The 13,894-nt window shown below is 31.9% G+C and overlaps 1 protein-coding gene across 1 annotated transcript in view; it reads left to right on the top strand.

Annotated features, from left to right (window-relative positions):
* Nucleotides 1-6,116: 6,116 nt before the first annotated feature.
* LOC143075102 (nucleoredoxin-like) overlaps nucleotides 6,117-13,894 on the top strand; it is a 43,718-nt gene continuing 35,940 nt past the window's right edge. The window contains exon 1 of the mRNA XM_076250401.1: nucleotides 6,117-6,555. Coding sequence (XP_076106516.1) covers nucleotides 6,238-6,555 — 318 coding nt within the window. The 5' untranslated portion in view covers nucleotides 6,117-6,237. The remainder of the gene's footprint in view (nucleotides 6,556-13,894) is intronic.

Genomic DNA, 13,894 nt, shown 5'->3' on the forward strand with positions numbered 1-13,894 from the left:
TGCGATCCCAGCTGGGTGCTCAATTAAAACATAAAACTTCAGTCTTATTAAAATAACTTCATCACTTTTGTACATGTGCAGGAAACTGTTCCATCACCATACTATATACATTTGTACTCCATTTAAGGCACACATGTTATTATGTCAATTATACACTAATCAATGTATATTACAATGTACTTTAAAAGTTCATGTACTGTGGCATATACTAAAATCTAAAATCACTTCATGTACCACCAAATTATCAATGTTACTGTGACAGTTTGTAACTCAGCATATAACTCAACTTTCTATTGTTCATTCTAAATTAAACCATTATGCACATCTTTATTGGTACTTCGCTTAAGTCTCCCTACACTGCACCAGTAGCCTTATGTCTCCTACTTCACTAAAAAAAAAACCACAACAAGTTAAGTTAGGGAGAAAATCAGTAGCTTACACAATAGTTACTTTATCACTTATTTGGGACATATATTTTATTGTCTGAGTATAATTTCCTTATACCTTAATAGAAAAGTAATTTCCCTTAACTTAATAGAACAACTTAGCCATTTATATCATCCCTTAAGTTTCCTTACAAACTGAAGTATAAGTACTGCAAAAAAAAATATAAGAACACAAGGCTTATACTTAACATTAAACCTTAAACTTTAGATTAATGGTAACTTAATAAATTGCTTTATTTTATTTTAACCTATTAAATGATTTTAAATGACATTGCCATCCTAGCTGCCAACTTATTCCAGTATACTAGTAGAGCATCTTTTATGGTGTAGAGCATATACCATTCCTCTTGTTATGGCCTCAATTTTCTCCATAAATAAAAAAAGTCTGTATTAATATTGGAACTTGTGGACTAGAAACATCCAAAATCACTCTCCATAGCATTGAATTGTTTGAGAAGACAAGATTTCCTATTTCATGATTAAAGTCATAAAGCAGAGTTCTTAGCTCTGGAATAAATTGATTCCTCACAGTATCTGTACTAGCACATTGTAGCAAGAAATGTTCAGTATCTTCGATCTCATCCATACACAACGGACATATCGCACTTACTTCGTACTTGTTAAATCTACTACGATTTTATTGCAGTGTATACACTCCTGCAAGTAATCGAGCTTTTACATTAGCTTTCATAATAGAAATAGAGTCAAGTCCTGTGTTGGCCCAAACGTTTTGAACAGTTCCACAATTCATTGACATGGGATGCGAAAAGCGAAGAGTAGACTTTCCTTCTGCCATATTCGTTATCTTCTGTCTGCAGAATGTTTCTATTCTCTTTTTCACATAGACTTAGTTTTTCCAACTTTCTCTATTTGGAATTGAATTTAAGATGTCAAAAATAGATTCAAATTCATAAAATGAGAGTATATCGTTCACATAAATAAACCAGCTATGAGAGGTGTTATAATTCATCACAAGTTGTCTAATACTAGCTTCTTCTCTATATCATTGTTTCGCACAATGTTGCCAAAGTTTACTAACTTGTCTATGTAAAAACGCTTCTATTTGCATCTGGCCAGACAGAATACATATTGCTGCATCAGCGGTTCGTTCTGGCAAGTTTTGCAGAATTTTAAGTTGTGATTTGTGAAAAAAGTTCAATTCATCCAATTCCTTTCTGCTAAGTGTTACACAGTCTAGTCCAAAAATTAATCGTGGGCGAACATATGTATTCCATAATTTGATGACTATATTTGGGTTGACTCCATTATATCCGTGCATACCTGCACCCATTACCGAATACGAGGTTCGTCTAGCTAATTTAATTCTTTCTGATACCAAACATTTTTCTACTGAATTTCGATTAATTCAAACATGAGTATATGAAACAACATGTTCTATAGGTTTTTCGTGTAAATAAAATTCATCCACACATTTTTCATTTCTTCTACAATTGAAAGTCATAATTTTACTTTTAGCTTCACTAATAAAATATCTATCTTTATTTGCAAAAGTTTCTTGTAAATTTAACATTGTCTGTAACGAAATAGCATCTTCCGCTAATAATACAATATCATCTGCGCATGCTGGTGAGGCAATATGTATCGTTCCAATACGGAAGCACAAATGTTTGTTTTGATACCAATCTAATAATGGATTAACATAAAGTTTATACAGAGTAGGAGACAAAATACCACCTTGTCTAACTCCCTGTTGCTCATCAAAAGCTCTTGAGAAATGTCCATCCCACTTAACCTTTGATCTCATTTGCTGATACCATTTATATACTACAGTCACTGGCACATGAGATGACAAATTTAACGGCGACATACAATATATATCTGTCTTAATAAAAAAGTTACTATCATTAAAAGCTAAAATATAGTCTATTTGTGACGAAGCTTTGTCATTATGGTGAAAAAAAAGTATGACTAGAAGGATAATTCCTTGGTACACATTAATTTATTTCCTGTATTGATGTTAAAAACACTTTGTCTCTTGTAGTTTTCTGTTTACGAATCAATGAGGCATTTAAATCACCTAGCACTATTATGGTGTGGTCTGCATATTTAATAGTTAATTCACTTATCTCATCAAAACATTGCTCATATTTTCGGTCTTATTCCTTACTACCAGTACAGGGCATATATACAGCCACAATACAAATTGGTTTCGGCTTAGTGTCTAAAGTTATAACACAAATACGTTCATTACCATCATTATGAATTTTCACAAATTGGTCTAAGTGTGCTCTCCATAAAATACCACAACCACCCCATCCCCGCATGCGCTGTCTATTACTAATAGGATCATATTCGTCAGTACATTTTATAGTAGTACAAAAAACGCGTTCAGCAGCAAAAGTATCTAATTTTTTTTTTTGAAAGACCATAACCAATGTTCCTGTATAGCTAGAATATATATATATTCCCGAGTAGCTCTGATAGGTATACGGCATTTGTTGTGAAGTTCTCAACATTGAAGGGTGAAATAACGGTTGCCTTACCATTGATGTTGGTATTTGCTGTCTCACATAGTGATTGGCCGATATGTTCAGATTTTGACTGTGAGGATAGAATGGTAACCTTGCATATACTTGACTCGGTAATGTTGGTTGCATTGGCCATTGAGGTTGAAGACTGTTTACAACATGCTGTTGTTGTTTTTGGGGTTTTCTCCTGTACCTTGGAGGCCTTTTTTTCTTCACAGTTTTTTCTAAAAAAAGATGTATCTGATTTTGCGGTATTGTCCTGCTCAGAAATGTTACATGATGTATTTATCAAGTTGGTATCTACTGAGACCCCACTATTGACTGGATTTTGTGAAACAGTGTCCTGAGTACTAGAACTACACTCTGTCGCCTGTACGTTATATACTGGTGTATCGGACCCTTCTTGAGACAGTGCATGACGATTATTAGAGCCATAATTGTTATCATTTATATCTATACTTTTATCACTATTTAGAAATTGTACTACTTTGCTTTCTAACAGATTAAACCTGTGTTCAAGAATTTTGAGCTCACTATTAGAGTTATTGTTAGTGTTAATTTGAGAATTACAATCACTGTTAACATCCTGCACACTTTTAGCACGTTCACTTAATATAAGAGACTGTTCTAATTCTTCAATTTTCTGTTCCAAAGTATATATATACGATTGTGCTGCAGCTAATTTCTTACTAGTGTCATTTAATGTTCGTTCTTTTACTTTGAGAGCTGATTCTTTATTAGCTAGTTCACCGGCTCTTTAGCTTTTAATTGTTTTTCCTTATCAGGTAAATTGTCAAAAATTTTGGTATCACTAAAGCAAATGTCAGTATTTATAGCTACATCTATACATTTTCTATTAATATTTATACGTCGTGGTAAGTTTCCAATGGACTTTGGAGTACTCACACTTTTACTCCTACTTTTCTTTTTACCCCCAAGCTCCCTTGCATTTAAAACTTTCACTATGGACGGACAACTAATGTCATCAGTGCTATTAACGGACGGATTACGATCCTGAATTTCAGATCTATCAATATTGTCTATAGTAAATAAATCCCTACAGCTTGTAAAAGTGTAATAATTATTTCCAGATTCAAGGCCCTTTCTATCTGAGAGTGATATGTTTTCACAAGCATAATGAGACCAGGCGTTGCACCTATCACACAATACTGCGTTATCTGCACAATGCTTATCGCAAACCAGACAAATTTCAGTTTCATTTATACTCAAGTTCATATCTACAGACCGCCCTCTTCCTGGAAGACTAATTGTGTCAAAACTAATATTTGATGCTGCATCAGTGTTACTCACAATGTTAGAAGAGTCAGTTACACTTTTTAAATCTTGTGCAATTTTGTCAGTTTCTAAAAGTTCACAAATTTTGTCCCTCATTATCTTGTTCACATTACTAAAATCCCCAATCTTGTCAAGCTCACTAATAATAAAATGCAAGTGATCGGAATAAAAAGTTTGTAAATGACAACCATTCACATTAACAACTGAAGTCGTCAAACATTTTATCCTGTATAATTTAATACCACCCTTAAATGCCACCAGAGTTCCTCTGCCCTTGTAATACCACCTGTCGACTATTTAACCTTGCTTTTAATAAAATAAAATTGAGAATGGAAATGGGGAATGTGTCAAAGAGACAACAACCCGACCATAGAAAAAAAAAAAAACAACAGCAGAAGGTCACCAACAGATCTTCAATGTAGCGAGAAATTCCCGCACCCGGAGGCGTCCTTCAGCTGGCCCCTTAACAAATATATACTAGTTCAGTGATAATGAACGGCATACTAATTTCCAAATTGTACACAAGAAACTAAAATTAAAATAATACAAGACTAACAAAGGCCAGAGGCTCCTGACTTGGGACAGGCGCAAAAATGCGGCGGGGTTAAACATGTTTGTGAGATCTCAACCCTCCCCCTATACCTCTAGCCAATGTAGAAAAGTAAACGCATAACAATACGCACATTAAGATTCAGTTCAAGAGAAGTCCGAGTCTGATGTCAGAAGATGTAACCAAAGAAAATAAACAAAATGACAATAATACATAAATAACAACAGACTACTAGCAGTTAACTGACATGCCAGCTCCAGACTTCAATTAAACTGACTAAAAGATTATGATTTCATCATATGAACATCAGGCACAATTCTTCCCGTTAGGGGTTTAGTATCATACCATCATAACATATATGAGGAGAACATAACCCGTGTCATGCCAACAACATGCCGAAAACCCTGGTGTTATAATTTTTCAGTAATACATAAATTTCTCTCGTTAAAATCTAAAACATTGTTACATACACGAGCGAATCGTACACGTTGAGATATATATATAAACACCGTAAGATGGAGACAAGGGAACGTCACCATCTAAAAATGGACAATTAACGATAGGAAATGAAAAATCATCTCTTTTATCATAAATTTCAGAATTCAGCTTTCCGTTAGTGATATAGATATCAAGATCGAGGAAAGGGCAGTGGTCATTGTTAATAGTATTAGCTTTATTTAAAGTAAGTTCAACAGGATAAATTTCTTTAATATACATACTGAAGTCGTAATTATTGAGAGCCAAAATATCATCCAAATATCTAAAAGTATTATTAAATTTGTTTATCAGATGTTGTTTTGATGGGTCTTTGCTTATTTTTGTCATAAATTGTAACTCATAGCAATACAAAAACAGGTCCGCAATAAGTGGTGCACAGTTAGCAACCAAACAATATTCATTACACAGGTATCTCAATATTCGATGCATAAAAACCATGACCAGTGGCGGATCCAGAACTTTCCATAAGGGGAGAGCGTGACTACCTGAAAAGAGGGGGTGGGGGCTCCAGTCATGCTTTAGAAATTTCCTATACACTTTACTTTACTAAACAATCAGCAAAAATTTATTTATTAATTAAGCTGCCTTAATGCTGTTGGGAAATTTATTCAAGTCAATATGAGTTAGATGTATTAATTTTTCATATTTGAATATATTATATATTATGAACCAAGGGCTTTATTATTTACAGTCTAATTGAAAATGTAATAAGACTGAATATTTGACATTCATGGTTGATCATGTTTGAAACAGCAGACCATTTGAAGATCAAAATTAACGTATTCTGATCTATTCTGATCAGCCTACTTTCACTTTCAGATTTCGCGCTAGTTTACGTCATAGATAAATATTTATTTATATCTGAAAGCGCACATGCTTATGATTTGAAAACAAGAGAGAAGCCGCTACTAGTGAGACGGTGTGTCAGACGTGTTTTGTCTATTGGATAGCGTGGAATATGGCTAAAAGACTGCAAAATCTTGTTGGTGACACAGTAATTAGACTGTCAGGTGAAAGTGTAGAGGAAATAAGGGTTGAGTCATTATGTGGAAAAGATTCTGTGATTGGGATTTATTTTTCTGCACATTGGTGCCCTCCGTGTAGAGGTTTTACACCAAAACTTATCGAATTCTATAATAATGAAAAACAGAAAAGGAACGGTACTAAGTTTGAAATTATTTTTGTGAGTTGGGATAGAGATGAAACTAGTTTTAAGGAATATTTTGCTACAATGCCATGGTTGGCTTTACCTTATGACCCAGACAAAAAACACAAGGTAAGTTTACCTGTAAATTATGTGATAGGTGTAAATAATTGACATTCTAAGTAGCATTTTATAATGTTAGATAACACCACTTAAATTTTGAATTTTTATCACTATTGATATAATTTAAACCAAAAACATTTAAATACAGGTACAGTGCCATGCTTACTAATTAATACACTACAGGAGGCAAAAGTTGGACATTATAAACATTTAATATTCCAAATACTAACATCTTTCCAGTCAGCCTTAAATTAAATTTCTCCAAGAATCAAATTTAATAAGTTGACTACAAATTATATTTATCTATTAAATTTTATACCTAGGAAAAAATTGAATGTTTTATTGGTACATGTAGAAACTTGATTCTTCTGGAAACCTGAAAATCTGTATTGTATGTAGGAACAGTGTAACAATTAAGACAGTGTAAAAACAGCCAATGTACAACAAAAAAAGGGAGGTGTTTATCCATGAAGATTTAAAGCATTTGAAATCCACATTTTTTGTTTGGTGGTGGCAGAATGTGATAAATCCAGGGGTCCCTCTTATGACAGTCAGTGTTCCCCCTTGACCCACCACTGTAGAATGAATAATTTTAAAGGTAGCAAAATAAATAAGTCAGTAAAAGTATAACTAAGTTATTTCTTACTTTTGAATGGTCAATACTTTTCTGTATAAAATAGTTTCTCTAAAATAAATAGCTTTTCTTCAATTTATGTAATATGTGCATTTATATGATACATCATGGACATAGTGCCACTTATTGTTGTGAAAACTACAACATGTATGTAAAAAATGTACAAGGTTTTTGAGTATAGCTTTGTTAAAAAGTCAACTCATTTGCAATCAAACTTTAGCCTTTTGTAAAACAGATCTGCCCATACAGAAAAAATTATCACTAGGCCAACTGCATTGCTCAACTGGCCGCCAGTTGAGCTAACAGTTGAGGGCCAGTTGAGGGCTAGCTGGCCATTAGTTGAGCAAATAGTTGAGGGCCAGTTGAGGGCTAGCTGGATTTTTGCCATGCAAATTAGGTAGCCCTCAACTATCAATGCTCAACTTTATGCAAATTTAGTTGAGCAACGTTGAGAAAATATCATAGTTGAGGGCTAGGTGTCCAAAAGTTGAGCAATTAAGAGTTGAGGGCTACCTGGCCAACAGTTGAGGACCAGGTCATTAAAAGTTGAGGACTAGGTGGCCAATAGATGAGGGCCAGGTCATTAAAAGTTGAGGGCTAGGTCTTAAAAAGTTGAGCATTATGTGGTAATTGCAAACTGATGACTACACATTGTAGAAAAGATAAATTTAAATTGTGTATTTTTATAGCCAAAATACTGCTGAAAGATCTTAACTCACGACATACTTAATGTATGCTTTATCCTTGCTTTTTAGAAGTTATCTAGCAAATAAGAATAGATCTCTAGTTTTATACCAAATTCATTATATTAGAATATTCTTATTTTATTAGTAATACTTTCTAAAACAAATTTTCTTAATAATAAAATAAACATGTCTTCTGTCTTACACATTTTGACAATATATAAATTAATGCATAAATATATTGCCTCATTTTTTTCTTCACTCTTTAAAGTTTATAAAGAAAACACTTTAAATATCACTATTTTGAACTAAAAGAGCATAATTATACACTTATTCAAAATGGTGGAATTAATCAAATCTAATCCAATGTTCTTACCAAAGGATGTTTCTAGAAATATGTGTTAAACACCAATCTTCCTAAATCCAAGAGTCATGTCATCAGAAGAATACACTGCACTTTTCAATGTCAATACAGTTATTTGTAACTTTTTTTTTATCTACATTCATTGTAAAATTCATATTTTATTCATGATAGCCAGAAGACATCTTTGCTTGCCATGTGCATGCTCAAACCCAGTACAAATTTTAAATGTTTGAGGTTCTTTTGGGTATTGTGACAGTGTGATCACTTTGAGATTTGCCCCTAATAATAACTGTTAATGACCTAAATCTTGAATATTTGATATATCTTATAATAAAAGAAATACTGTTTGTTTTTTATCTTTATGTCAAAGATTTAGTTAAGTTAAAATACAGAAAAATGTATAAAATTGAAAACGTGCTTCCCTTAATTTTGCCTCAAACTTTGTGTACATTTATAATAATACTTCCTGTCCATTTGCACTAAAGACAGATAAAACAGATGGCACATAACATTTATATCACCAGGTCATATTTCTAATTGCTTAACTTTTGCTCAACTATAAAAAAAAAAATCAAAGTCTGAACCCTCAACTTTTCCTCAACTACAAAAATTTCAAAGTCTGAATGCTCAACTTTTCCTCAACTACAAAAATTTCAAAGTCTGAATGCTCAACTTTTGCTCAACTATATGAAAACCAAAGATCAATTGCTCAACTTAATGGCCAGCTTCAGTTGAGGGCCAGTTGAGCGACATCTATCCAACATACAGTGCTTGGCCAGGTTTGAGTTGAGCTAAGATGCTCAACACCTAGCCCTCAACTATTTTGCTTAAAACAGCTAGCCCTCAACTGTCTGCCACATGGCCATCAACTGGCCCTCAACTTTTTTTTCTGTAGGGGTGCTCCTATTTAAAAAAAAAAAAATGAATAACTAAACTATCAACACATCTGTGAGTTACTTCCCTTGATTATTAATTAGTTCATGTAACTATACATCTTTGAGTTACTTCCCTTGATTATTAATTAGTTCATGTAACTATACATCTGTGAGTTACTTCCCTTGATTATTAATTAGTTCATGTAACTATACATCTGTGAGTTACTTCCCTTGATTATTAATTAGTTCATGTAACTATACATCTGTGAGTTACTTCCCTTGATTATTAATTAGTTCATGTAACTATACATATCTGTGAGTTACTTCCCTTGATTATTAATTAGTTCATGTAAGTATACATATCTGTGAGTTACTTCCCTTGATTATTAATTAGTTCATGTAACTATACATCTGTGAGTTACTTCCCTTGATTATTAATTAGTTCATGTAAGTATACATATCTGAGTTACTTCCCTTGATTATTAATTAGTTCATGTAACTATACATCTGTGAGTTACTTCCCTTGATTATTAATTAGTTCATGTAACTATACATCTGTGAGTTACTTCCCTTGATTATTAATTAGTTCATGTAACTATACATATCTGTGAGTTACTTCCCTTGATTATTAATTAGTTCATGTAACTATACATCTGTGAGTTACTTCCCTTGATTATTAATTAGTGCATGTAACTATACATCTGTGAGTTACTTCCCTTGATTATTAATTAGTTCATGTAACTATACATCTGTGAGTTACTTCCCTTGATTATTAATTAGTTCATGTAACTATACATCTGTGAGTTACTTCCCTTGATTATTAATTAGTTCATGTAAGTATACATATCTGTGAGTTACTTCCCTTGATTATTAATTAGTTCATGTAACTATACATCTGTGAGTTACTTCCCTTGATTATTAATTAGTTCATGTAACTATACATCTGTGAGTTACTTCCCTTGATTATTAATTAGTTCATGTAACTATACATCTGTGAGTTACTTCCCTTGATTATTAATTAGTTCATGTAACTATACATCTGTGAGTTACTTCCCTTAATTATTAATTAGTTCATGTAACTATACATCTGTGAGTTACATATCATGGAGATCATCAATAAGACGTTTCATTAGTCAAAGTTGTGTTTTTGTAACAAATGTTTGCAGCAATCAAAGTTACGATTTTGATGTGCGATACATGCAGCTGTTTTTTGATAGGGATACAAATTTAATAAGAAGAAATTTTTTGTTTTTCTTGAAATTTTATGAATTTTTGTATATTTGAAAGTTTTGTAATTTGGGAATAGACAGATGTAAATAAGTCAAATTTTACATAATGAAACCTACATGATAAATTAACTGACAAACTAGTCATGCTTGTACACCCCAGTTATCATGACTGATAAGAACGTCTTACAAGTTTACTTAAAGATTTGGGCCCAAACAAAATTTGACATTTAGGACAGAAAATTTGATGACTTTAAACCAATCGAGATCAATAAAAGATATCTTGATTTTTTTTTAGGATGGTATACACATTCATGGCATTTTAAGATAACTTAAAATTATCTTAGGCTTATACATGTTATAAGAAGAAAACATGTCTGTTTAGGGTTACCATATATATATCTAACAAATGACTTTACTAATTTTCATGTAGCCGTTAACCAATAACCAATTAAACTAAATTTTGTGGCCAAGTATAAATGATAAACATCTATTTTTTTTTAAAGATTTTAAACTTATGTACAACCTGAAATTGATATATTTGATAACGTATGGTTAATTATTTTAGTATCTTGTGAACATTACATGTAGGGGGAAAGGAGAAGAATGACATCATATGTTGATGATGCATGCAAATCATGTTTTACATACATGTACTTAATAGAGAATAATAGATTTGGGGTATTCATCCATGGCACAACATCAGTTCATGTATATACACAGTAAAAACCACAAACACAAAGGAGTAGCACTGTTATTGCTGTTCTTCATCTCAAAGTCACATTAAGCCCTTCTACACAGAGCATTCTACACAGAGCCAAAAAAACTTTCACCTCATTGCAAGTTTAGGACGACCTTTAGTATGTGCTTGAGCACAATTCTTTCCAAACTGACCAGCACACCACATCTATAAATTGGAGAAAACATCCATAGAGTATCATCAATAAAAAAACCTTTCTAAGATGTATGTTATTGAAATACCAAAGTTCACATGTCATTGGTGTGAATTACAAATCAGCAAATAGAGTTTTACATCAATTAGGCCATTAGTTTTTGGTTTGAATTGTTTTACCTATGTTTATTTTGGGCCTTATAACATGTATAAAGATGACTTTTATAGCTCTTATAGTATGGGCATTGTTGATATGGTGACCTGTAGTTGTTAATTGTGTCATTTCAATTTGGTCTCTTGTGAAGAGTTGTCTCACAGGCAATCATACCACATATTTTTTTTAATTTTTACCATAATTCTGGCTCTGAGTTACATTTTTAACCAAGTCATAAACAAACTTTCAATGGCATTTTTAAACCTGGTATAAAGAATAGAATCCATTAGTTTGATGGACTATAGAATAACAGGAAAAGGAAGAGAATACAGAGGGAGATTATGTGCATTCAACATGCATAGTTCTTTATTGATTGACATTTTTTAATTAGAAATAGTTGCATAATGGATTGCTTATTTTTCTACCTTGATGTATGAAATGATACACAATGTAATTTTGAACAGTGCTGAACAAACACCACTTTTCATCAGCTGTCTGTGTAGCGGAGAAAAGACCCTCTGGGTTTTTGTTTGAATTTATAATTGCGCAATAATGATTTTATGAAATTTGAGTGCACATTGCATGCATTTATATTACACTGTAAAACTTTTGATGTTTTATTGAATACATTTGTAAAGGAGTATAATTGGAAGAAAATCAAATAAGATTGAGTTTTTGAATGTTTTTATCATGTTTATTGTACTGTAATATAATTAGTTCCACTTCTGCAAAACAGAATTTATTTTGTTTCCATGAAATAAAATTTTCAGCTATGAAATTCATATTAATTTATCTTATTTTCACATTATTTGATGGATAAATACATTGAAATATGAGAAGAAACTGTTTTTGAATGCATTTAAATGTTATTTGCATAATTTGTTTTAATCCAAGTATTTAATGTATTGAAAAACTGCGTTTGGAAGAGAAATTTAATGGTATTTTAATATGTGTAATTTTCATGATTTTGAAGTCTTTAAGATGTAAGATCTTTAATGCAATTATAACTTGTTTGATCACAGAAGAAGTTGCAAAGTTTTATAGTTGTACATGTAGTAAATATTTATGACTAATGACTATTTGAAAAGTACTGATTCACACTGCACTTCTGAAAGAGGGTAAAGTCAGGAGTACCTTAATAATATCAACTCTTTAAAGAGGGTAAAGTCAAGAGTACCTTAATAATATCAACTCCTTAAAGAGGGTAAAGTCAAGAGTACCTTAATAATATCAACTCCTTAAAGAGGGCAAAATTCAGGAGTACCTTACGGTAATAATATCAACTCTGACTGAACTCTTAAAAGAGGGTAAAGTCAGGACTACCTTAATAATATCAACTCTGACTTGTGTTTTGTGTATTGTTGCTTGTCTTTTCACATTTTTTTCGAGTTTGAATATATATATCCCTTTGTTGTCTTTCCTCACTCTTTAAGTCTATATTACTTTTTGGTAGATTAAAACTCCAAGAAAGCTATCCACCCAGTATTTTGGACTTTGCCATACTTAACTTTTTATTTCAATTTTGATTTTCAACTGTTTCAATTTAATTTGTGTGTTAAACATGTTAAACTAACAGAAGAGTATGAAGGGTAAGAATTTGTCTCACCTTCAAAGTAATAAGGTAACAAAATCAGGGACATATAATTATGATAATAGAAAATCCATTTGTTGTCTGATGTCATCAAGCATACATTTCTGTATGGAGCTTCATTTTCAAAAGGAAGAAAAAAAAGGGGGGCAATCTTTATCTTACATATATATGCCCAGAATTTTTTGTCTTAAACCTTATTTAAATGATATAATGACTGCATACAAAATCTAGTATAGAATTGTCTGTTGCTGCTTCATTGATGGATACCCAACACCTAGTTTTATTTGTATTAACCATTGTATCTGGGATATAAAGAATATAATTACAAACTGAACCAAACAAGTAGAGCTAATATCTGACTTTGACCTCATTTTCATAGTTCACTGATCAATATCAATTTATTTTAGGTTTGGTTAGTTTCTCTAATATTTTAGATAGTAAGTTTGTACATATATAATTTATTACCTTCTACATGCCAATTTTCAACGCATGTTTAAAAGTCTTGCAAGAAGAACTGCCCTGTTTTCTGGTAATTTTCAATTAGTGTAAAGGAGTGCATTAATCCTCAATGTTTAATGCAAACTCCTAGAAAATTAGATTTTGACTCAAAATGGTAAAAAATATTTCTTTCACCAAAAATTTCATTTCTGCAATTTTGTTAGTTTATGGGCGTTTTTCAATAAAAGCGTAAATTTCAGACCTAAAAAAAAATGGAAAATCAACTTGTCTAAAATTTAATTTCAAGAGTTATTTTGAATACCTCTATAACAGACCTGTTTGTAAACAAAGAGTGCAATCTTAAATATTCTTTAAAATGATATTATTTTCAAAATTTGTGTAATGTTTCGTAGGGGACTTTTGTCCCCTACGAAACTTCTTCTAAACACACATATTTTTTGCAATTTTAAATGTTTCCTATAGACATTCCA

Source organism: Mytilus galloprovincialis, chromosome 5, assembly GCF_965363235.1.
Source record: "Mytilus galloprovincialis chromosome 5, xbMytGall1.hap1.1, whole genome shotgun sequence".
In the NCBI taxonomy this organism is placed as follows: domain Eukaryota; kingdom Metazoa; phylum Mollusca; class Bivalvia; order Mytilida; family Mytilidae; genus Mytilus; species Mytilus galloprovincialis.